Here is a 25,363-nt window from a genome sequence, read left to right on the forward strand (position 1 = left end):
TCCAACTCCCATGATTCGAGCATTCTGTGTAGCAGAGCAACATTTCTACCACTTGCTCCACAGCGGGATTCGAACCTGGGACTCAGGTGTTGCAAGCGGCACTTCTACCACTACGCCAACGGGGCACACATATCCCCTAACATGAACCAGTTTCTGGTAAAATTGAACGAAAGAATGGGTTGTTGAAAACTATGTTGAAAGCAATGGGTGGTGGAACATTGAAGCACTGGTAGAAGCATTGTTCAGAAGCCACTTGCTTAGTCGATACTAGAGGATCTGTCAATCATGATGGTCCTAGCCAATCCAGCCCCCTACACACTATAGAAGGAGATAAGGTCCCTGTTATACATGTAAAGAACATGTTGGGAAAAGCTGTTTGGGTCCTTCCAGCCTCTGGAAATGGCAAACCTCTCCATGGAACTGTTTTTGCCCAGGGACCTGGGTGCACTTGGTGGGTGATGCAGAAGGATGGGGATGTTCAATGTGTACCACAAGAGAATCTGATTTTGGGGGAGTACAGTCAGTAATTTCTTGTATATGTACGTATACAGACCTGTGTGTGTAATGCATTTTAATTATTGTTTATTTCTATATAGATAAGTTTTCTACGCATAATGTAGTGATGTAGAATATGGGGTGGAATGTCATGGTTTTGAAAATTTTCCTATTGGTATTCCACATTTTATAGTAAAAATTTTTCCTCCTTAGGTCATTGCTGCTGCTGTTTTGGTTTCCTTGGGCACAGCTCCAATCTCCCTACCCCATTCCCTTTTTGCTTCCCATTTGCTGGGGGCCAGGCATCCCAAGGGCCTACTTTCCCCCCTGTCATAGACATAGACTGATCTAGATAACAGCACTAAAGTGCTAGCAAGGAGACCAGTTCTGACAGTGCTGTTCATGTTGCTGGCGACTAACTGCTCTCCCAGAGTGCTGCTGTAGAGAAAGCAAGACGGTTGTCAGAAAGAAAAAGACCTTCAGGCCTGCACAGCTATGAGGACTTGAGAGCACTGTGGCAGTGTAAATAGAACAGGAATGAAAAGAGCACACTGTGCTGCTGTCCGTGGCTGTACCTCCCCCAGACCCAAACAAGGTAGGAAGAGAGAAGAGCTAAGGACATGTCTATATTTAAAGCTTTTTATTTATCTCTTGTCCTGTTCAGAGAATCTGGTTCCATGTTTACATGGGTTCCTGGAGTGAGGAAATGGAAATTAGGTAGGAAAGAATTAGTGAAATAATTTGCTCTTAATAATAAACTTTTTAAATAAACTTTTCTTGCAGATTACTGTATCACAAACAATCAAAAATATGATCAAACCTAAACATAAAAAACAATCACTGGGAATTGTGTGAAGAAGATGAGCACTTTATTGAAGCTGGATTAGTGTGTACAGCAACACATTCTTGAGAGCATGTTTGATCTCCTTGTTCCTCATGCTGTAGATAATAGGGTTCAGTGTTGGAGGAACCACAGAGTACAGAAGAGCCACTGTCAGATCAAGGAGTGGAAAGGAAATGGAGGGGGGCTTCAGGTGGGCAAAAAATGCAGTGATGAGAAATAGGGAGACCACGGTCAGGTGAGGGAGGCACGTGGAGAAGGCTTTGTGCCGTCCCTTCTCTGAGGGCATCCGCAGCACAGCAAGGAAGATCTGCACATAGGACACAACTATGAAAACAAAGCACCCAAAGACTAAACTGATTGTAAAAATGAGAAACACAACTTCCCTGAGGTTGGAGTCTGAGCAGGAGAGCTTGAGGATCTGGGGGATTTCACAGAAAAACTGGTTGACAACATTGCCTTGGCAGAGAGGCAGTGAAAACGTACTGGCAGTGTGCAGCAGGGAATTGAGAACCCCAGCGCCCCAGGCAGCTGCTGCCATGGTGGCACAAGCTCTGCTGTCCATCAAGGTCCCGTAGTGCAGGGGCTTGCAGATGGCAACGTAGCGGTCATAGGACATGATGGTGAGAACGGAAAACTCTGCTGACATGAACAAGACAAAGAAAAAGAGCTGTGCAGCACATCCTGCGTAGGAGATGGCCCTGGTGTCCCAGAGGGCGTTGGCCATGGCTTTGGGGAGAGTGGTGGAGATGTAGCCCAGGTCGAGGAGGGCCAGGTTAAGGAGGAAGAAGTACATGGGGGTGTGCAGGCGCTGGTCGCAGGCTACGGCTGTGCTGATGAGGCCGTTGCCCAGGAGGGCAGCCAGGTAGATGCCCAGCAAGAGCCAGAAGTGCAGGAGCTGCAGCTGCCGCGTGTCTGCCAACGGCAGCAGGAGGAACGCGCTGATGGAGCTGCTGTTGGGCATCTGCTGTTCCTGGGCTTGGAGTCCTGCTCAGAGTGCAGAAGATAATGACAAGTCCACATCAATCTCAGAGACAGTCCTGCTATACTATAAAAGTTCTCCTTTCCCTTTGGAAAATGTTCATTTAAGTCCAGAATTTGAATTTACTTTTCATGAGATGCACTATATAGAAGGTTAGTGTGCTGTTCCTTTCTTCTCATTTCCTAATCACATTCCAGCCTTCTGGATATTTTCCTCTTTACTCCAGCTGCTCTTCGAGGCCCCAGCTCCAGCTTCTGTGCACTTCAAATTGTCTTAGACAAATCAGACAGTTTGCAGGACAAATCATCTATTAATGTCTGCAGAAAGCAATGATAAGTTAAAGTGACTTTATCCTTTTAGGAAGGAGAGGCTGAAAGCACTTTCTGTGTGACTGCTCAAAAAACAAAACAAAACAAAACAAAAACAACAAAAAACAAACCAAACCAAAACAAAAAACAAACAAACAAACAAACAAAAAAAGATGGATTGAAGAAATATTTCGGAGTCTCAGAGCTGTGCTCAAAATTGACAGCTTTTTAGATTTCTGCTGCCCATCCTTCCTGCCTCCCCTCAGAAAAGGTAATGGAAAATCCCTACCTTGGCTCTCCTCTTGCAAGGTACCCTCACAAACATCCTGCTGTGCAGTGGAGCTGAGATCCCCTGCCCCAGGCAGCAGCTGTGGCAGCACAAGCCCCTCTACCGGGGGGCTCCTTCCCCCCACACGTCTCCCCGCAGCACCCTGGACAGCTCCCCGGGCAGGCTGAGTGCTGAGCCTGGCAGGCGGCAGAGTCCCATAGCCGGCACACAGCCCCTGGGGCACAGCAGGGACCCTGCTCTGCAGGACAGCCCTGGGCACCCGCCTGCAGCCCCGGCTGCACAGCCTGCAGCCGTGCTGGGACACGCAGCCCTCAGGGCTGTGCTCTGATGCTGCAGCATGGAAGCCCTCAGCTGGAGCAGAAGGCTTTTTCCACAGTAAAGAAGCATGCAGTGTCTGCAGCCAGATCTGCTACAAAATGTCCCAGTTTAGTTAATCCTCATGAAAAAGTTCTGCAGTAAGACTTACCGTGAGCAATGCTCCTGCAGTGAGGTCGCAGTCATCTCACACCATACACATCCTGGAATCTCTCTCCCCTTTCTTTCCTCTACTTCTGTCACCTGCAGGCTGTGATGTGCACAAGGGCTGCTCCTGATCACAGCTGTCTCTCTGCAGCGCTGCCCACTTGTATGAGCTCCCTGTGTCCCAGGAGCCCAGCCCCACCCAGCTCAGCTCAGCAGCAAAGGATGTCATGTTTATCCATCCCACTCATCTACCCAGAGATGTCCCTTGGTCCTCATGGCCATCAGCTGCTGGAAGACAACAGTATCATAAATGTTCTTTGAAATCTGCTCTATTAACCACCAGTCAATTCCTGACATGAGGTGAGTCCTACCACAGAATGTTTGCTGAAACACAAAGGGCACACATACCAGGACAGGATATCATAGTATCATAGAATCACCAAGGTTGGAAAAGACCTAAAAGATTATCCAGTCCAACTGTTCACCTATCACTAATAGCTCCCACTAATCCATGTCCCTCAATACAACATCCAGTCATTCCTTGAATACCTCCATGGTCAGTGACTACACCAACCCCATGGGCAGTCCATTCCAGGTCCCAAAGTGCAGGACGTGGCTTTTGGTCTTGTTGAACCTCATCCCACTGGCTTCAGCCCATCTCTCCAGCCTGTCCAGATCCCGCTGTAGGGCCTGGCTAACCCCAGGCAGAACCACACTCCCAGCCAATTTGGTGTCATCTGTGAACTTACTGAGGGTGCACTCAATGCCCTCATCCAAGTCATCAATAAAGATACTGAGAAGGACAGGCCCCAGCAATGAACCCTGGGGAACAACAGGTAGGTGCACAGGCAGGTGTCCAGGCAGGTCTTGACTTTCTCCAGAGAAGGAGACTCCACAACCCTCCTGGGCAGCCTGTTCCAGTGCTCCATCACCCTCACCACAAAGAAGTTCTTCCTCACATTTTTGCGGAACTTCCTATGCTGAAGTTTCAGCCCATTTCCCCTTCTCCTGTCACCACGTGTCACTGAAAAGAGACCGGCCTCGACACTGTGGCCCCCACACCTCAGATATTTATAAACCTGGATTAGATCCCCTCTCAGTCGTCTTTTCTCAAGGCTAAACTGACCCAGTTTGCTTAGCCTTTCTTCATAGGGGAGATGCTCCAGTCCCTTCACTACCTTTGTAGCCCTCTGCTGGGGTGTTTCCAAAAGGTCCATGTCTTTTTTGTAGTGCGGAGCCCAGAACTGGACACAGTTCTCCAAATGAGGCCTTACCAGGGCAGAGTAAAGGGGGAGGATCACCTCCCTCAACCTGCTGGACACGCTCTTTTAATGCACCCCAGAATGCCATTGGCCTCTTTGGCCACGAGGGCACACTGCTGGCTCATGGCCAACCTGTCGTCTAGAAGGATACCCAGGTCTCTCTCTGCTGAGCTTCTCTCCTGCAACTCATCACCCAGCCTGTCCTGGTGCATGCAATTATTCCTCACTAGGTGCAAGACTCTACACTTGCGTTTGTTAAACCCCATCTGGTTTCTTACTGCCCAGCTCTCCAGCCTGTCCAGGTCTCACTGAAGGGCAGCACAGCCTTCAGGCGTGTCAGCCAATCCTCCCAACTTTGTATCATCAGCAAACTTGCTGAGGGTGACCACAATCCCCTTGTCAAGTTTGCTGATAAAGATGTTGATCAAGACTGGACCCAGCCCTTACCCCCGTGGAACACCACTACTTACAGGTCACCAACCAGACTCTGCACCACCAATGACGACCCTCTGTGCTCTGCCAGTCAGACAGTTCTCAGCCCACCTCACTTTCCACTCATCTATACCACACTTCCTCAGCTTTGTTATATGGATGTCATGGGGAACAGTATCAAATGCCTTGCTGAAATCAAGATATACTACAACCACCGCTCTCACCCCATCCACCAAGCCAGTGAAAATGTCATAGAAGGCTACCAGGTTGGTCGAGCATGACCTCCCCTTGGTGGACACATGCTGACTACTCCTGATAACTCCTGATTGTGTGCCCCGGTGGCACAGTGGTAGAATTGCTGCTTGCAACACTGGTGGCCTGGGGTTCGAATCCCCCCTGTGGTGCAGGGGGTAGAAGTGCCGCTTCGCTACACAGAGGGCTCGAAACCCGGGAGTTGGACTCGATGATCTCTATGGTCCCTTCCAACTCACACGATACTGTGATACTGTGATAACCTCCTTTTCTTCCAGCTGTCTGGAGATGGTGTCCAGCACAAGCTGTTCCATCACCTTTCCAGGGACTGAGGTGAGGAGGCCTAGCCTGTAATAACCCAGATCTTCCTTCTTGCCCTTTTTGAAGAACAGAGTGACACTGGCTATCCTCCAGTCCTCTGGCACCTCCCCCATTCTCCGAGACCTCCCAAAGATTACAGAGAGTGGTTCAGCAATCACCTCTGCCAGCTCCCTCAGCACGCATGTATTCACCCCATTAGGTCCCATGGATTTATGGACCTTAGTGCTGCCTAGGCGCTCACGGACCACCTCATCCCTGACTAAAGGCAAGTCTTCCATTCCCCTGACCCTCTCACTAAGCACCAGGCTCTGCGATTCCTGAGGGAGATCTTTTTCACTGAAGACTGAAGCAAAGAATGCCTTCAGTATCTCCAATGTCTCAGCGTGCCCCATTACCAGAATACCCCCCTCACTTAGTAGGGTACCCACAGTCTCCCTAGTCTTCCTTTTATTCACAACATACTTTAAAAAAAAAGGAAAACAAACAAACAAACAAACAAACAAATTGCTTGCAACCCATGCAGAGCCTGGGACCTTCTGCCCCAGTGTCTTTCATTTGACAAGTGATGTAGAATATGGGGTGGAATGTCATGGTTCTGAAATTTTTCCTATTGGTATTCCACATTTCATAGTTAGTAAAAAAAGTTTTCCTGCTTAGGTCATTGCCGCTGCTGTTTTGGTTTCCTTGGGCACAGCTCCAATCTCCCTACCCCATTCCCTTTTCGCTTCCCATTTGCTGAAGGCCAGGCATCCCAAGGGCCTACTTTCCCCCCTGTCATAGACATAGATTGATCTAGATAACAGCACTAAAGTGCTAGCAAGGAGACCAGTTCTGACAGTGCTGTTCATGTTGCTGGCGACTAACTGCTCTCCCAGAGTGCTGCTGTAGAGAAAGCAGGATGGTTGTCAGAAAGAAAAAGACCTTCAGGCCTGCACAGCTATGAGGACTTGAGAGCACTGTGGCAGTGTAAATAGAACAGGAATGAAAAGAGCACACTGTGCTGCTGTCCGTGGCTGTACCTCCCCCAGACCCAAACAAGGTAGGAAGAGAGTAGAGCTAAGGAAATGTCTATATTTAAAGCTTTTTATTTATCTCTTGACCTGTTCAGAGAATCTGGTTCCATGTTTCCATGGGTTCCTGGAGTGAGGAAATGCAAATTAGGTAGGAAAGAATTAGTGAAATAATTTGCTTTTAATAATAAACTTTTTTAATAAACTTTTCTTGCAGATTACTGTATCACAAACAATCAAAAATATGATCAAACCTAAACATAAAAAACAGTCACTGGGAATTGTGTGAAGAAGATGAGCACTTTATTGAAGCTGGATTAGTGTGTACAGCAACACCTTCTTGAGAGCATGTTTGATCTCCCTGTTCCTCATGCTGTAGATAATAGGGTTCAGTGTTGGAGGAACCACTGAGTACAGAAGGGACACCGTCAGGTCCAGGAGTGGAAAGGAAATTGATGGGGGCTTCAGGTGGGCAAAAAATGCAGTGCTGATAAACAGGGAGACCACAGCTAGGTGAGGGAAACATGTGGAGAAGGCTTTGTGCCGTCCCTTCTCTGAGGGCATCCGCAGCACGGCAAGGAAAATCTGCACATAGGACACAACTATGAAAACAAAGCAGCCAAAGACTAAACTGATAGAAAAAATGATAAACACAACTTCCCTGAGATTTGATTCTGAGCAGGAGAGCTTGAGGATCTGTGGGATTTCACAGAAAAACTGGTTGACAACATTGCCTTGGCAGAGAGGCAGTGAAAACGTACTGGCAGTGTGCAGCAGGGAATTGAGAAGCCCAGCGCCCCAGGCAGCTGCTGCCATGGTGGCACAAGCTCTGCTGTCCATCAAGGTCCCGTAGTGCAGGGGCTTGCAGATGGCAACGTAGCGGTCATAGGACATGATGGTGAGAACGGAAAACTCTGCTGAGAGGAAGAAGACAAAGAAAAAGAGCTGTGCAGCACATCCTGCATAGGAGATGGCCCTGGTGTCCCAGAGGGCGTTGGCCATGGCTTTGGAGAGAGTGGTGGAGATGCAGCCCAGGTCGAGGAGGGCCAGGTTGAGCAGGAAGAAGTACATGGGGGTGTGCAGGCGCTGGTCGCAGGCTACGGCTGTGCTGATGAGGCCGTTGCCCAGGAGGGCAGCCAGGTAGATGCCCAGCAAGAGCCAGAAGTGCAGGAGCTGCAGCTGCCGCGTGTCTGCCAACGGCAGCAGGAGGAACTCGCTGATGGAGCTGCTGTTGGGCATCTGCTGTTCCTGGGCTTGGAGTTCTGTTCAGAGTGCAGAAGTTAATGACAAGTGCAGTCCATTCTCAGAGACACTCCTTCTGCTATACTATATAAGTTCTTCTTTCCCTTAGAAAAATATTTAACTCCATAACTTGTATATACTATCATGAGCTTCACCATCCCTTAAGGAGTAAAACATTGGGGAGCTCTTACATTCTTCTCATTTCCTAATCTTATCCCAGCCTCCTGGGTATTTCCCTCTACTTTAGCTGCTCTTTGAGACCCCAGCTCCAACTCTGTGCACTTCAGTTTGTCTTAGAGAAATCAGCCTGTTTGCAGAACAAGTGAACTATTAATGCCTGCAGAAAACAACGAGAACTTAAGCTGATCATATCCTTTTAGGAAGGACAGGCTGAAAGCACAACCTCTGCGACTTCACAAAACAGCCAACTGATTGATGAAATATTTGGGAGTCGCTCTGAGCTGGGTTCAAAGTTAATAGCCCCTTTTAGATTTCCACATCCGATCTCCTTCCCTAAGAACAAGAAATGGAAAATCTCCTTTTGCAATGCATCCTCACATAAATCCTGCTGTGCAGTGGAGCTGTGATCCCCTGCCCCAGGCTGCAGCTGTGGCAGCACAAGCCCTGCCGGGGGGCTCCTTCCCCCACATGTCTCCCCGCAGCACCCTGGACAGCTCCCCGGGCAGGCTGAGTGCTGAGCCTGGCAGGCGGCAGAGTCCCATAGCCGGCACACAGCCCCTGGGGCACAGCAGGGACCCTGCTCTGCAGGACAGCCCTGGGCACCCGCCTGCAGCCCCAGCTGTACAGCCTCAGCCTACAGCCATCGTGGCACGCACAGCACTCAGGGATGTGTTTTCATACTGAAGCATAGAAACCCTCAGCTAAAGCAGAAGTCTTTTTCCGCAATAAACAAACATGCAGTGCCTGCAGCCAGATCTGCTATAGGACATCACAGTTTTAGTTAACCCTCTATGATAGCAGCTGCACGGTCTGCAGTGAGACTTACCATGTCATGGTCTGTGGGCAATGCTCCTGCAGTGAGCTCACAGCTTGCTCACACCATTCAAATCCTGTAAGCTCTCTCCCCTTTCTCCCCTCTCCTTCTGTCACATGCAGGCTGTGCTGTGCACTAGAGCTGCTCCTGGGCACAGCTGTCTCTCTGCAGCGCTGCCCACTTGTATGATCTCCCTGTGTCACAGGAGCCCGGCCCAGCTCAGCACACCCGAGGATTTGAGTTTCTCTTCCTCACTGATTCCCCTGGAGATTTCCCTGGGGCTCCAGGGCTGAAAGCTCCTGATAGACAGCACGCTCATCTCTGCTAAATGCACTTGGATGTCAGATCACTTATTTACCAGTGGATAGACAGATACCAGGAGCATGGCCGTGGATTGCGGAGTCAAACTCTCTGAGACAGAGTTAGGTTATAAAGCAGATTTTGTATTTTGGGGCACTGGGTGCAAGGGATATCACTCCTATCTCGCACACCAGAAAGCAGAAGTGTTACATATCTGAAAGCAAAGCTCAGACTTATTCAACAAATATCCTGGAACTCATCTACATATTCATTATTTTCCAGGAACTCTTTTAAATTCTGCCCCTCCCTCCGGCACACGTGCTCTTTTTAGTGGGGGTCTTCCTCTGGTGGTTGTGGGGATGAAGTCAGACGTCTTCCTCTTCAAATGCTCAAAGTCTTCCTCACTCTGTCCTTTTTACCCCATCATATTTAACTGAAGTAGACTGGTTCTGGCCAGCTTCTTGGGCTATGTTCCTTTCAGTATGCAGGATGTTCTTCCCTTATGGCAACCGCACATCCGACTTGGTTATGGGCCCACATACCTTTTAACTTTGAGATTTACTCTTTTACTATATAACTTTGTTAACAGATTGTGTTTGCCTAGCAGAAGCTCAAATGCCTCATCTGGAAAGCTCTTTGTGGGGAGCACTGCAGGGCACTGGTAGGCAGCGCTGGTCTGTACCCAGTGTGTTGCAGCGTTGCGGGTTGGTGCCTGCGTGTACCAGGGGACGGACACATGGGTGGGACATATGGGTCAGGGGTACTCGGGGTGGTCATGTGTCACAGTATATAAGATTTTGTTGCACAGTGTTAAACTGGCATTCAGCTCTAAACACTGTGTCTGTCTTGTATGACCCTTAGCTGTGGATGTCCAGAACATAGGGGGTTAGCCTAGCTGGTTTGCCATTCAATCAACGCAGTTCCTTAGCGTTGCAGCAACACTCTCCTCCTGCGCCTTAATACAAAAGACACACAGACAAGGACAGGGACCGTCTGAATTCCTTTCCTTTCAGTACCTGAAGTGCTGTTTATCTTGCTCCACAGCTGCTGCTCTGAACAGCTTTTGTTGTATTCCCACACTGAAGGGAACCTATAACCACGAGGGGAGTAAACTCTTTGATAGGACTAATAATAGCAGGACAAGGGGAAATGGTTTTAAGTTGAAAGAGGGAAGATTTAGGTTGGATGTTAGGGGGAAGTTCTTTACTAGAAGAGTGGTAAGGTCCTGGAACAGGCTGCCTAGGGAGGCTGTGGATGCTCCTTGGAGGTGTTCAAGGCCAGGTTGGATGGGACCTTGGGCAACCTCATCTAGTAAATGTGGAAGTTTGGTGGCCCTGCCAGGCAGGGGGGTTGGAGCTTCATGACTGTTGAGTTCCCTTCTAACGCAGGTCATTCTGTGATTCTGTATATACTTCCCCTTTGAAGAGCCTTCATTCAGCAGAGGCAATCAGTGTAGATGTCTCATCTCCAGACATAAAAGCCTGGGGTTAAAGGAGATTCACTTCCCCACAGACCCATGGGAAATGGGACTCCTCTTGCTTTGGAGCAGATGATAACAAGGGGTTGCCTGTATGCGTGATCCCCTGGTCTGAATCCTTGGTCTTTCTACAGCTGGAAGTTACTTGCTCACATACAGACACTCGATGGGCAGAAGGTGCCTGTGGTGCTCATAGATGTGTTTAGCAGTGCCAGCAAGCTGTGGTAGATGACATCTAAGAGAGTCACCACCTTCCTGAGCATCAGCTGGAAGCCAGACGAGGCATGGGAGTATTCTTGGCCATCCTAAATGACTACATATCTTCGAGTAATGGGCACCTGAGAGTACAGCGTTATTCAGCTGACCAAATGGATGAGCTCACCAGAAGAAGAGACAGATCTTTCTCTGTTCCCCATCTATTGCAAATTCCAGAGCTTAAGGCATTTGAAAGCTGTGACACACCTTCATTCTCTCACTGGTGACACCTTTCTTTGTTCTGGGCTCACGTTTGAATGGCATTTCCATGGGGCCTCCAACACACTCCCAGCCAGCTGACAAATGCAGCTGAGGACCTTCAGGAAAGCCAAGCCTTGGTAGTGTCAGTGCTCACTGGACAACTGTGAGCCCCACAGTGTGTCTCATACCTGTGTGCCACCTTCTGAACACCAGTACCATGGTGTAGATGCGAGGCCCAGCCAGGCTATATCAAATCATGCTTCTGGAATGGGATTCTTTCTGAAGAGTCTTTACACCAATGAGAAGACCACAGACATTCACTCAGTGCGCTCAAAATTTCTGTGCATTTGCTGGCCTAGGGTCTGGTTTGGCTCACGGAGACACTGTGGGATGGTTCCCACCTCTGAACTGTAGCAAATGGGGTACGGACTCTTTATGACGGGTGGCCAAGGAAGATGAGGAAAGGCTGCTGCCCTCTGTGAGAGTGCACAGAGTTCTGCCTGGGGATGGCAGAGGAGCCAGCTGAGAACTGATGGAAAGGGCTCATAGAGAGCAGCAGATTCTGTTCCTTGCTTCCTGATCAGGAAGAACAAGAGGAGGGGGACAGGCAGGTAGCTGAGTTACAGCTGGGATGGCATTGTTTTCTTCAGACTGTCTGCTCTGGTGCAGTGTTTTGGTTCTAGGGGAAAAGCATTGATAACACTCTGATGTTTACAGCTGCTGCTAAGCAGTGCTGTACAGAGCCAGTGCCATGGTCAGTGGAGAGCTCAGGGAACTGGGGGGAACAGACTGAGGACAGCTGTCTTAAAGCGGCCAAAGGGACGTTCCTCTCCATCTGTCAACAAGCAGAAGGAGTATTGAAAGGGGTGTGAGATCATTTCACTCTCTCCAGCTGGGCATCACTCTGGTTGTGCTGAGCATGTGCTTGTGCATCAGTTGTAATGTACTATACCATATATATCTGGATATATAGTCATGACGATTACACCTTTCGTCTCTCTTAGTAAATAGCTTCATGTCAACTCACAAGTTGTACTTTTTTCCACCCAGTTCCCTTCCCCATCCCACTGGGAAGTGGGCAGTGCACAAAGCACTGTGTGCTACTGAGCCACATGTTGGGTTCAACAACCACCATCATTTTGGTGCCCAATGTGGGGCTCCAAGGGACATCTGTCCAGAGGGAGTTAACACAGAGCTTTGTAGGAGCTGGAGAATTTGCTGGCCATGATGCTGATTGTTTCCTTATTTGTGGAGCTTGTTGAGTCTTCTCATGAAGCTGCATTGTACAATTCCTTGCTTGCTGCTTGTTTTCCCTGCTGCACTGTTTGTCAACTCTGGGGGCTGGATTCGGGTATGCTGTTTGACCTTGGTTTATATCATGATAAAATAGGCAGCTGACAAAGTGAAGTTTTGAAGACATTCAGCTCTGCGATCATCTTTGAGTTTTGGAAGCAATACTGTCGATATGATTAGGAATTACACCCTTTTTGTTGTCCCCTCAGGGAGCCCAGCAATAGAGGTAAGAAGGGCGGACACTTTCCAGCAGTCCCTCAGCCTCCCTCTCACTTCTTTTTTCCTTGGAGCTCCAGAGATAGTTCCAATAGCTCCTGAGGAGTTAGACTGTCCATGGGAAGCTCAAACCTGCACGCTTCCATTGCTACGTGTCGTTAATGTGTTTCAGGTTATGTCTCAGATTAAACAATTAATCAAGAATGTCACTGAGAGATCTGCCCCAAGGTGAGATGGCTCTGCGTGGCAGGGGGTGTGGGAAGGTCTGGGCAGCTGCCTGGAGCGGTGGACACAACCCAGGGCTTTGGAACTTCATCTCCAAGTAACTGCAGGATCCTGAGAAACTGGTAGAGTATTGGGGGAAGGTCTGCTGTGGCCCTGGTAATCCCCAAGAGGCACAAATGACTGCAGTGTGCCAGGGCCTGGCCAACACCTATTGAGCTGTGTTCAACACTCTTCAGCATCCTCAAGGGGAAGAGAGTTGGATCTGCTGACAGTGCTGCAGCCTCTGCAACTCCTGTCACCGACTCTGCAGCAGCTCCAAGGTTTTGCTACATGTTCTGTGGTTGCTCCAAGTGCTGCAACAGATCCCGCTCCACCCCTTATAATGAGCTCTGCAGTCACTCCTGCTACAGGTCCTGCAGCTGTTCCAAGTATTGTGACAAGAAAATGGAAGAAATTCCTCCCAGGGGAGGTGCACTGTGCCAGGAGGTACATCCATGTGGTCACTCCAACCCCTCCAATGTGCTGAGTGGCTGCTCCAACTTCTGTCACAGTTTCTGTGGTGATTCCAGCTCTGGCAATGAGCTCTGCAGTTGCCCCAACTCCTGCAAGAGCCCGACAGCCACTCCAGTTTCCTACAGTGAACCTTGAGGCTGTTAAAACCCCTGCAACAGGTCCTGGACTTGTAAACAGATATACATATCATTTATTATCTATGAATCTGTGTTTGCAAATGAATATGTTGCATATAGTGACCCCAGTGGCGCAGTGGTATATGCTGCTGCCTGCAGCACCGGAGGGCCCGTGTTCGAATCCCCCCTGTGACGCAGGGGTAGAAGTGCCGCTTCGCTACACAGGGGGCTCGAAACCCGGGAGTTGGACTCGATGATCTCTAAGGTCCCTTCCAACTCGCACGATACTATGATATATGTAGTAATATAATATATATATTTTTATATGTAAATTTGTCATAATTGTTGTACTTTTTCTTTTTACCTCAATGTGTATAATTTAAAACACAACACGGAGTCTGTCCCCATCTTGAGTCCTGTCTTGAGTCTGTCCCCTTCACTCAGTGAAGAGCACCAGAAAATTTCGAGGTATCCTCAAGGAGCAGCTCCTGAGGTATATTCCTTACACCATCTTTGGAAGAAACCTCCAGTTATCTCCTCCTGCTCTGAAGGGTCCCTCTTGCTATGGCAGTGCCAGCAAGGAGACCAGCTCTGACACAGCCGTTCATATTGCCGGCTACTGACTGCAGCCCCGGAGTGCTGCTGTAGAGACAACAGGACTGTCATGAGACACACAAGACGTTCAGGCCTGCACAAATGAGAGGACTCATTAAGAGCACTGTGGCAGTGAAATAAAGCAGGAATGAAAAGAGCACGTTGTGCTGCTGTCTGTGGCTGTACCTCACCAAACCCAGACAAAGTAGGAAGACAGAAGAGAAAAGGAAAAGTCAGCATTCAAAGCTTTTTATTTATCTCTTAGCCTATTCAGGGACTCCGGTTCAGTGCTTACATGAGATATTAGAGTGAGAAAATGGAAAGCAGGTAGTAAAGAAATGAAATAATTTCTCATATTATTTTGCGGATTGCTGTATCACAAACAATCAAACAATCAAAGATACATAAAACATAAAGAACCATCACTGGGAATCCTGAGACGAAGATGTGCACTTTATAGAAGCTGGAATAGTGTGTATTGCAACACCTTCCTGAGAGCATGCTTGATCTCCCTGTTCCTCATGCAGTAGATAATAGGGTTCAGTGTTGGAGGAATCACTGAGTACATAGCTGTCACTGTCAGATCCAGGAGTGGGGAAGAAATGGAGGGGGCCTTAAGGTTGGCAAAAATGCCAGTGCTGACAAACAGGGAGACCACGGCCAGGTGAGGGAGGCACGTGGAGAAGGCTTTGTGCCGTCCCTGCTCAGAGGGCATCCTCAGCACTGCAAAGAAGATCTGCACATAGGACACAATTATGAAAACAAAGCAGCCAAATGCTAAACTGGCACTAAAAATGAGAAACACAACTTCCCTGAGGTAGGAGGCTGAGCAGGAGAGCTTGAGGATCTGGGGGACCTCACAGAAAAACTGGTTGACAACATTGCCTTGGCAGAGAGGCAGTGAAAACGTACTGGCAGTGTGCAGCAGGGAATTGAGAAGCCCAGCGCCCCAGGCAGCTGCTGCCATGGTGGCACAAGCTCTGCTGTCCATCAAGGTCCCGTAGTGCAGGGGCTTGCAGATGGCAACGTAGCGGTCATAGGACATGATGGTGAGAAGGTAATACTCTGCTGAGAAGAAGAAGACAAAGAAAAAGAGCTGTGCAGCACATCCTGCGTAGGAGATGGCCCTGGTGTCCCAGAGGGCGTTGGCCATGGCTTTGGGGAGAGTGGTGGAGATGCAGCCCAGGTCGAGGAGGGCCAGGTTGAGCAGGAAGAAGTACATGGGGGTGTGCAGGCGGCGGTCGCAGGCTACGGCTGTGCTGATGAGGCCGTTGCCCAGGAGGGCAGCCAGGTAGATGCCCAGCAAGAGCCAGAAGTGCAGGAGCTGCAGCTGCCGCGTGTCTGCCAACGGCAGCAGGAGGAACTCGCTGATGGAGCTGCTGTTGGACATCTGCTGTTCCTGGGCTTGGAGTCCTGTGCAGAGTGCAGAAGATAATGACCATAATGATCATTTAACTCCAGAACTTGAGTATTTTTTCATGAGCTTCACCATCCCTTAAGGAGGAGTAGATTAGGGAGCTCTTACTTTCTTTTCATTTCCTAATCACATCACAGCCTCCTGGATATTTTCCTCTTTACTGCAGCTGTTCATTGAGACCCCAGCCCCAGCCTCTGTGCACTTCAGTTTGTCTTAGAGAAAACAGCCTGCTTGCAGGACAAATCAGCTATTACTGTCTGCAGAAAATGATGAAAAGTTAAACTGACTGTTTCCTTTTAGTGAGGAGAGTCTGGAAGCATAACCTGTGTGACGTTTCACCTTGTTATCTGCCTGTTCAGAAAACAACTTATAGATCGACAAAATATTTCTGAGTTTCAGAACTGTGTTTAAATTAGACATCCCCTTTTAGATTTCTGCCCCCTTTTCTTGCTGTCTTCACTCAGAATAGGAAATGGAAACCCCCTGCCTTGGCTCTCCTCTTGCAAAGAACCCTTACAAACATCCTGCTGTGCAGTGGAGCTGTGATCCCCTGCCCCAGGCAGCAGCTGTGGCAGCACAAGCCCTGCCGGGCTGCTCCTTCCCCCCACACGTCTCCCCGCAGCACCCTGGGCAGCTCACCGGGCAGGCTGAGTGCTGAGCCTGGCAGGCGGCAGAGTCCCATAGCCGGCACACAGCCCCTGGGGCACAGCAGGGACCCTGCTCTGCAGGACAGCCCTGGGCACCCGCCTGCAGCCCCACATGCACAGCCTGCAGCCTTACTGGGACACGCAGCCCTCAGGGCTGTGCTCTGACGCTGCAGCACGGAAGCCCTCAGCTGGAGCAGAAGGCTTTTTCCACAGTAAAGAAACATGCAGTGCCTGCAGCCAGATCTGCTATGGGATGTCCCAGATTAAGTTAACCCTCTATGAAATGCAGCTGCACGGTCTGCAGTGAAACTTACCTTGTCATGGTCTGTGATCAATGCTCCTGCAGTGAGCTCACAGCCTGCTCACACCGTACACATCCTGCATGCTCTCTCCCCTTTCTCTCCTCTCCTTCCTTTACCTGCAGGCTGTGCTGTGCACTAGAGCTGCTCCTGGGCACAGCTGTCTCTCTGCAGCCCTGCCCATTTTTAAGAGCTCCCTGTGTCCCAGGAGCCCGGCCCAGCTCAGCAGAAGAATATGTCATGTTTATCCTTCCCACTTGTCTCCCCTGAGATGTCCCTGGATCCTCATGGCAAACAGCTCCTGAAAGACAACAGCATCATGACAGTACATTAAAATCTGTTGAATTTAATACCAGATTTCTAGTGGTCAGTGACTAGTTCCAGACATGTGGTGAGTCCTCCCAGAGAGTGTTTGCTGAAACTAAAAGGGCACCCAGAGAAGGACACAATATCATTGAATCATAGAATCACCATGGTTTCAAAAGACCTTAAAGAGCATCCAGTCCAACTGTTCACCTACCACCAATAGTTCCCACTAATCCATGTCCCTCAACACAACATCCAGTCATTCCTTGAACACCTCCAGGGTTGGTGACACCACCAACACCCTGAGCAGTCCATCCCAGGTCCCAAAGTGCAGGACATGGCATTTGGCCTAGTGAACCTCATCCTATTGGCTTCAGCCCAGCTCTCCAGCCTGTCCAGATCCCTCCGTAGGGCCTTGCTAACCCGAGAGAGATCCACACTCCCAGGCAATTTGGTGTAATCCACAAACCTACATAGGATGCCCCCAATGCCCTCATCCACGTCATCAATAGTGAAGAGGACAGGCCCCAGCACCAGACCCTTGGGGAACACCAGGGAGGCGCACAGGTAGGTGTCCATCTTGAATACCTCCAGACAAGGAGACTCCACAACCCCCTTGAGCAGCCTGTTCCAGTGCTCAGCCATCCTCACCGTTAAGAACTTCTTGCACACATTTTTGCGGAACTTCCTACGCTCCAGTTTCTGTCCATTTAGTCTTTGTCCTGACTTCACACACTGCTGAAAAGAGCCTGGTCTTGCCACTTTGACCCCACACCTCAGATATTTAAAGACCTGGATCAGGTCCCCTCTCAGTCTTCTTTCCTCAAGGCTAAACAGACCCAGATCACTTAGCCTTTCTTCATAGGGGAGATGCTTCTGACCCTTCACCATATTTGTGGACCTCTGTTGAACTGTTTCCAAGAGATCCCTGTCTTTTTTTGTACTGGAGAGCCCAGAACTGGACACAGTATTCCAGGGCAGTTTAGAGGCGAAGGATCAACTCCCTCAACCTGCTGGACATGCTCTTTTTAATACACCCCAGAATGCCATTGGACTTTTTGGCCACGAGGGCACACTGCTGGCTCATGGCCAACCTGTTGTCCATCAAGATACCCAGGTCCCTCTCTGCAGAGCTCCTCTCCAGCAGCTCATCCCCCAACCTGTCCTGGTGCATGCAATTATTTCTTCCTAGGTACAAGACTCTACACTTGCTTTTGTTAAACCTCATCTGGTTTCTTACCGCCTGGCTCTCCAGCCTGTCCAGGTCTCGCTGAATGGCAGCACAGCCTTCAGGCGTGTCAGCCAATCCTCACAACTACGTATCATCAGTAAACTTGCTGAGGGTGGCCACTATCCCCTTGTCAAGGTCACTGATAAAGATGTTGAACAAGACCGGTCTCAGCACCAACCCCTGGTATACTACCCAGGAGCTACTTACATGACTCCAACTGTACTCTGCACTGCCAACAACGACCCTCTGTGCTCTGCCAGTCAGACAGTTCTCAACCCACCTCACTGTCCACTCATCTATCCCACACTTCCTTATCTTTGTTATTAGGATATTGTGGGAGACAATATCAAATGGCTTGCTGAAATAAAGGTAGACGACATCTACCGCTCTCCCCCCCATCCACCCAGCTGGAGACAATGTCATATCGGGCTGTCAGGTTGGTTGATCATGACCTCTCCTTTGTGGACCAATGCTGACTACTCCTGATATCCTCCTTTTCTTCCAGCTGTCTGGAGATGGCATCCAGTACAAGCTGTTCCATCACCTTTCCAGGGACTGAGGTGAGGCGGCCTAGCCTGTAATAACCCAGATCTTCCTTCTTGCCCTTTTTGAAGACCGGAGTGACACTGGCTATCCTCCAGTCCTCTGGCACCTCCCCCATTATCCAAGACCTCCCAGAGATTACAGAGCGTGGTTCAGCAATCACCTCTGCCAGCTCCCTCAGCACTCATGAATACATCCCATCAGATCCCATGGCTTTATGAACATTGGTGTGGCCTAGGCACTCACGGACCACCTCTTCCCTGACTTAAGGCAAGCCTTCCATTCCTCAGACCCTCTCACTGGGTCTGGGATTCCTAAGGGAGAGCTTTTTCACTGAAGACAGAAGCAAAGAATGCCTTCAGTATCTCCAGCGTCTCAGCATCCCTCATTACCAGAATACCCCCCTCACTTAGTAGGGGACCCACAGTCTCCCTAGTCTTCCTTCTATTCATAACATACTTTATAAATAAATAAATAAATAAATAAGTAAATCTTTTTTATTTTTCTTTTTTAATGAGTGTCATCCAATTTATGTAATACTATGTTCTGCTTGCAAGGAACTGTGTGAGAGAGGTGGGCCAATCTGTGCTGTTTCTGGTGTTTATAACTGAATAATACAGACCCTTAATGGAAAAGTTATATGGTAGTAAGGGTGTATATGGATCTAAAAAACAGTATTGTTTGACAAACTCTTTTGATTGTATAAGAAAGTGTAATTGTTGATGGCATATGGAAGTGTACTTGAGGGTGTGTGGAAGTGTAAATGAGGGTACAAATAGTGGAATAGTTTACAGAGGAAAAAAGGGATAAAGAGGAAGTGATTTTATCTGCACTGACATGAGAGCAACTCCTGCCACCTTTCCGCTGCGAGCAGATCACAGCAGAGTCACAGTGCCCATGTATCATGTAGTGTTATTCTGCTTACCAAATGGAGGAGGTCACAACAGAAGAGGCAGGCCTTCCTCTCTGCTCCATCCGTGGCATACTCTAAAGTTCAAGGCATTGCAAAGCTATGGCACATGTACGTTCTTTCACTGATGACACCTTAATTTGCTCTGGGCTCTCATTTCAATTGCAACTAAATAAGTTTGGGGTCATGCCCATTGACAGGAAGCTGGCAAATGTTGTCTCCTTGTAAGGAAGAGCAAGAAAGATGACATGGGCAATTATGGACCTGTCAGTCTCACTCCAGTGCCTGGTAAAATGATGGAGAAAATGATGTTGGGAGTTATGGAAAAACAGCTGAAAGACAATTCTGTCATTGGGCGCAGCCAACACAAGTTCCTGAGGGGACGGTCCTGTTTCATCTCAGGTCCTTTTATGACACGGTTATCCATTTAGCTGACCAAGGTAATCCAGTTGAAAATGGATGAAATCCTTGAGGAATTCAGTAGAGCTTTTGATACTATTTCTCACAGCATCCTTCTAGACAGAATGTCCTGCATGCAGCTAGACAGAAACAGAACATAGTGGGTGAGCAGTTGGCCAACAGGTCAGGCCCAAAGGATTACAGTCAATGGGATCCATCAGGCTGGTAGATGGTCACTATCAGGGTTCCCCAGGGCTCCATTTTCGGGCCACTTCTCTTTCATGTTTTTGCAGATGACCTGCATGCAGGACTTGGAGTTGTTCTGAGCAAATTTGCTGATTGGAGGTGCTGTTGCCTTCAGTGAGGGTGGAGAGGACTTGCAGAGAGATGTGGACATGTCAGAGAAGTGGGTACCAGTTGGTCCTAAGCACCAAGTGCATAAAGCATAACAAGAACAAGTGCCTGATTGTGCACCTGGGTAGGAGCAACCCTGGACATACACACTGACTGGATATGGGACACTGGAGAGAAGTCTGACTGAAAAGATTGGGGGTCATGGTCAGCATCAAATTGAACATAAGTCAGCGATGTGCCCAGGCAGCCAGGAAGGCCAGTGGTCCCTTGGAGTGCATCAAGCAAGGTATTGCCAGCTGGGTGAGGGAAAGGATTGTCCCTGTCTGCTCTGCATTGCTACAGCCACATCTGGAGCACTGGGTGCAATTCTGGGCAATGCAGAACATAAAGGACAACAAACTATGGGAGGGTGTGCAAAGGTGGGCAATGGAACTGAGAGATCTGAAGTTCACAGTTTCATTGGGATTGACTGCTTGTTCAGACTGGGCCCTTCTCACATCCCACAGCCTGCAAGGAAAAACAGGGTACACATGGGACATGAAACTCACAGCATCCTTGCACACCATGCAGAGCCTGGAATCTCTTGTCCCCTTGTCTTTCATTTTACATCATACAGACCTCCATTCCACTGCCCCAGTCAGCATGAGGTTCTCCCTGCCAAGGGGCTGGGAATCAGGGTTTGGCCTGTCTGCTTCATAAGAAAAAGCAGGGGTTTCTCAGCATCAGAGCCACCATGCCAGTGCCTTTGCCTGCCTGTAGTCATGGCTTCCAATTATCTGCTCTAACAAGTCCCTGGGGAAGCTTGCTTGTTAGTGTCCCTCAGTGGGCCCATTAATACTCCAAGAAAGTTCACTGCTACTTCTGCCTTTGTCTTGTTGAGCACTCTGTGCAAACTTCTCTCTGCACTGGAGGTTGACGGACTTTTCAACAAGTATCGCCTGGGGCCCATTATCACCTGAAGAGCCTCCTGAGCCTTGTGCCTTCCTGACATCATCTTAAGGTATTCAGAACCTGTACAGCAAAATAGAGAGCAATACGGAGAGAGCTTAAAGTGGCTGAAGCCAGCAGTCGTTTATTGTTTATTTATTTATATTTGAGTTTAAACAAGTCATTAAAGCAGCACTGTGCAACTGGTATCAATCCGGAATGTTCCCAATGAGTTCTATTCAGTTACTGTGTGGGCAAATGTCCTCCTCAACCTCCCCACCCTACTTCTACTCACACTGGCCCCATGGGACTTGCATCCCTTTTTTTCACATCAATCTTCTCCTCTGCATTCACCTGCTCAGTGTTAAAATTCATATGCACCAGCTCCAACTAGCTTTCCACAGAGAACCAGAGGCACATGGGCCATGAAAGAATTCCTTTTGTTTTTGGCCAACAAACAGCAGGAAAAGTGTTGCAATTGAATGAATACTATAACACAGTGGTCAACTGCATGCCATGTCCATTCCGCTTCTGTTGAGGTTTGTCTTTCACTGGGAAAATTTGTACAAGAAATGAGTTAGACACAGTCATGATGCTGTTGACTTTCAGGAGCTGTTGGCCATCAGGACCCAGGGACATCTCAGGGGAGAGGAGTGGGAAGGATGAAAATGTCATCCTATTCTGCTGGGCTGGGCTCCTGGGACTCAGGGAGCTCATAAAAATGGGCAGTGCTGCAGAGAGACAGCTGTGCCCAGGAGCAGCTCTTGTGCACAGCACAGCCTGCAGGTGACAGAAAGAGAGGAGAGAAAGGGGAGAGAGCTTGCAGGATGTGAATGGTCTGAGCGGGCTGTGATCTCAGTGCAGGAGCATTGCTCACAGATCATGACACGGTAAGTCTCACTGTAGACCATGTAGATGCTATTCAAAGAGGGTTAACTAAATGCGGGACATCCCATAGCAGAACTGGCTTCAGGCACTGCATGTTTCTTTTCAGGGGAAAAAGACTTGTGCTCCAGCTGAGGGTTTCCATGCTGCAGTATGAAAGCACAGCCTTGATGGCTGCGTGTCCCAGCACAGCTGCAGGCGGGTGCCCAGGGCTGTCCAGCAGAGCAGAGTCCCTGCTGTGCAGGGGGAGATGTGCGGGTGGAAGGAGTCCCCTGGCAGGGCTTCTGCTGCCACAGCTGCTTCCTGGGGCAGGGGGATCACAGCTCCACTGCAAAACTGAATGTTTCTGAGGGTATTTTGCCAGAGGAGAGCCAAGGCATGGATTTTCCTATTCCTGTTCTGAGGGAAGTCAGAAAGGACTGCGGCAAAAATCTAAAGGGGATGTCTAATTTAACATAGCTATGTTACACCCAAATATTTCTGCAGTCAGTTAGTGTTTTTGTGGACAGTCAGAGAACAAGGTGAAAACACAGAATGTGCTTTCAGCCTCTCCTTTCTAAAAGGAAACAATCACTTTAATTTATCATTGCTTTCTGCAGACATTAATAGATGATTTGTCCTGCAAGCAGGGAGACTTCCCTAAGACATTTCGAAGTGCACTGAGGCTGGGGCTGCGGTCTTAAAGAACACCTGCAGTAAAGAGGAAAATAGCCAGGAGGCTGGGATATGACTAGGAAATGAGAAGTCAGAGCTCCCTAATCTTCTACTCCTTAAGAGATGGTGAAACTCATGAAAATAAATAAAAGTTCTGGAGTTAAATAATCATTTTCCAAAGGGAAAAAAGAACTTATATACTGCTATTTATCTTGCTCCACAGCTACTGCTCTGAACAGCTTTTCTTGTAATCCAATAATATACTAAAGCAGGAGGAGTGTCTCTGAGAATGGTCTGGACTTGTCATTATCTTCTGCACTCTGAGCAGGACTCCAAGCCCTGGAACAGCAGATGTCCAACAGCAGCTCCATCAGTGAGTTCCTCCTGCTGCCGTTGGCAGACACGCGGCAGCTGCAGCTCCTGCACTTCTGGCTCTTGCTGGGCATCTACCTGGCTGCCCTCCTGGGCAACGGCCTCATCAGCACAGCCGTAGCCTGCGACCGCCGCCTGCACACCCCCATGTACTTCTTCCTGCTCAACCTGGCCCTCCTCGACCTGGGCAGCATCTCCACCACTCTCCCCAAAGCCATGGCCAACGCCCTCTGGGACACCAGGGCCATCTCCTACGCAGGATGTGCTGCACAGATCGTTTTCTTTTTCTTCTTTGCCTCAGCAGAGTTTTCCCTTCTCACCATCATGTCCTATGACCGCTACATTGCCATCTGCAAGCCCCTGCACTACGGGACCTTGATGGACAGCAGAGCTTGTGCCACCATGGCAGCAGCTGCCTGGGGCACTGGGGTTCTCTATTCCCTGTTGCACACTGCCAGTACGTTTTCACTGCCTCTCTGCCAAGGCAATGTTGTCAACCAGTTTTTCTGTGAAATCCCCCAGATCCTCAAGCTCTCCTGCTCAGGCTCCAACCTCAGGGAAGTTGTGCTTCTTATTTTTAGTGGCAGTTTAGCCTTTGGGTGCTTTGTTTTCATTGTTGTGTCCTATGTGCAGATCTTCAAGGTTGTTCTGAGGATGCCCTCTGAGCAGGGACGACACAAAGCCTTCTCCACGTGCCTCCCTCACCTGGCCGTGGTCTCTCTATTTGTCAGCACTGGTGCTTTTGCCCACCTGAAGCCCCCCTCTATTTCCTCCCCAGTCCTGGATCTGACAGTGGCACTTCTGTACTCAGTGGTTCTTCCAACACTGAACCCTATTATCTACAGCATGAGGAACAGGGAGATCAAGCACTCTCTCATGAAGGTGTTACAGTCCACACTATTCCACATTCCATAATGTGCACATCTTCCTCTCACGATTCCATTAATGGTTCTTCATGTTTCATGCATATTTGATTATTTGATTGCATATGATACAGCAATCTGCAAAATATGATAACAAATTATTTCATTTCTTTCCTATCTGCTTTCCATCTTCTCACTCTAATAGCTCGTGCAAGCACTGAACCAGAGTCCCTGAATAGGTTAAGAGATAAATAAAAAGCTTTTAATGCAGACTTTTCCTTTTCTCTTCTATCTTCGTAATTTGTCTGGGTTTGGCGAGGTACAGCCACAGACAGCAGCACAACGTGCTCTTTTTATTCCTGCTCTATTTTCACTGCCACAGTGCTCTTAATAAGTCACAGAATCACAGAATCACAGTATGACCCGGGTTGGAAGGGACCTCAAGGATCATGTAGTTCCAACCCCCCTGCCTAGCAGGGCCACCAAACATACACCTTTACTAGATCAGGTTGCCCAGAGCCCCGTACAACCTGGTCTTGAACAACTCCAAGGACAGGGCATCCACAACCTCCCTGGGCAGCCTGTTCCAGGGCCTAACCATTCTCCTAGTAAAGAACTTCCCCCTAACATCCAACCTAAATCTTCCCTCTTTTAACTTAAAACCATTTCCCCTAGTCCTGCTATTATCAGCCCTTTTGAAGAGTTTGCTCCCCTCCTGGGAGTAAGTTCCCTTCAGGTATTGAAAGGCTGCAATGAGGTCACCCCGCAACCTTCTCTTCTCCAGGCTGAACAAACCCAACTCCCTCAGCCTGTCCTCATAGGGGAGGTGCTCCAGCCCCCTGATCATCTTCGTGGCCCTCATCTGGACCCTTTCCAAAATCTCCATATCTTTTTTGTACTGAGGGCTCCACACCTGGACACAGTACTCCAGATGGGGCCTCACAAGAGCAGAGTAGAGAGGGACAATCACCTCCCTATCCCTGCTGACCACCCCTCTCCTGATGGAGCCCAGGATCCCATTTGCCTTCCAGGCTGCCAGAGCGCACTGCTGGCTCATGTTAAGCTTCTCATCTATTAGGACCCCTAGGTCTTTCTCTGCCGAGCTGCTCTCAAGGACAACTCCTCCCAGCCTGTACAAGTGCCTGGGGTTCTTCCGGCCCAAGTGCAAAACCTTGCACTTTGCCGTGTTGAACCTCATTAGGTTCACCCGAGCCCATCTTTCCAGCCTGTCAAGGTCCCTCTGAATGGCATCCGTTCCCTCCACCGTATCGACTGCACCACTCAGCTTGGTGTCGTCAGCAAACTTGCTGAGGTTGCACTCCATTCCCTCATCGATGTCATTAATAAAGATGTTAAAGAGCACCGGTCCCAAGACAGACCCTTGGGGGACACCGCTCGTTGCCGGCCTCCACCTGGACATAGAGCCATTGACCACCACCCTCTGTCTGCGGCCTTTCAACCAATTGCTTATCCATC

The 25,363-nt window shown here is 49.1% G+C and overlaps 3 protein-coding genes across 3 annotated transcripts; all 3 read right to left on the bottom strand.

The window, feature by feature from the left end:
• Positions 1-1,364: 1,364 nt before the first annotated feature.
• LOC140263400 (olfactory receptor 14J1-like) lies at positions 1,365-2,300 on the bottom strand. The gene has a single exon (XM_072358276.1). The coding sequence runs from the start codon at positions 2,298-2,300 to the stop codon at positions 1,365-1,367; it is 936 nt and encodes a 311-aa protein (XP_072214377.1).
• Positions 2,301-6,957: 4,657 nt separating this feature from the next.
• Positions 6,958-7,893, bottom strand: LOC140263401 (olfactory receptor 14J1-like). The gene has a single exon (XM_072358277.1). The coding sequence runs from the start codon at positions 7,891-7,893 to the stop codon at positions 6,958-6,960; it is 936 nt and encodes a 311-aa protein (XP_072214378.1).
• Positions 7,894-14,534: 6,641 nt separating this feature from the next.
• LOC140263430 (olfactory receptor 14J1-like) lies at positions 14,535-15,470 on the bottom strand. Its single transcript, XM_072358315.1, has one exon. The coding sequence runs from the start codon at positions 15,468-15,470 to the stop codon at positions 14,535-14,537; it is 936 nt and encodes a 311-aa protein (XP_072214416.1).
• Positions 15,471-25,363: the final 9,893 nt, after the last annotated feature.

The sequence above is a fragment of the Excalfactoria chinensis genome, chromosome 30 (genome assembly GCF_039878825.1).
Source record: "Excalfactoria chinensis isolate bCotChi1 chromosome 30, bCotChi1.hap2, whole genome shotgun sequence".
Taxonomy (NCBI): Eukaryota; Metazoa; Chordata; class Aves; order Galliformes; family Phasianidae; genus Excalfactoria; species Excalfactoria chinensis.

Coding starts and splice junctions, on each gene's coding strand:
- LOC140263400 (XM_072358276.1), bottom strand. CDS start 2,300: ATGCCCAACAGCAGCTCCATCAGCGCGTTCCTCCTGCTGCCGTTGGCA.
- LOC140263401 (XM_072358277.1), bottom strand. CDS start 7,893: ATGCCCAACAGCAGCTCCATCAGCGAGTTCCTCCTGCTGCCGTTGGCA.
- LOC140263430 (XM_072358315.1), bottom strand. CDS start 15,470: ATGTCCAACAGCAGCTCCATCAGCGAGTTCCTCCTGCTGCCGTTGGCA.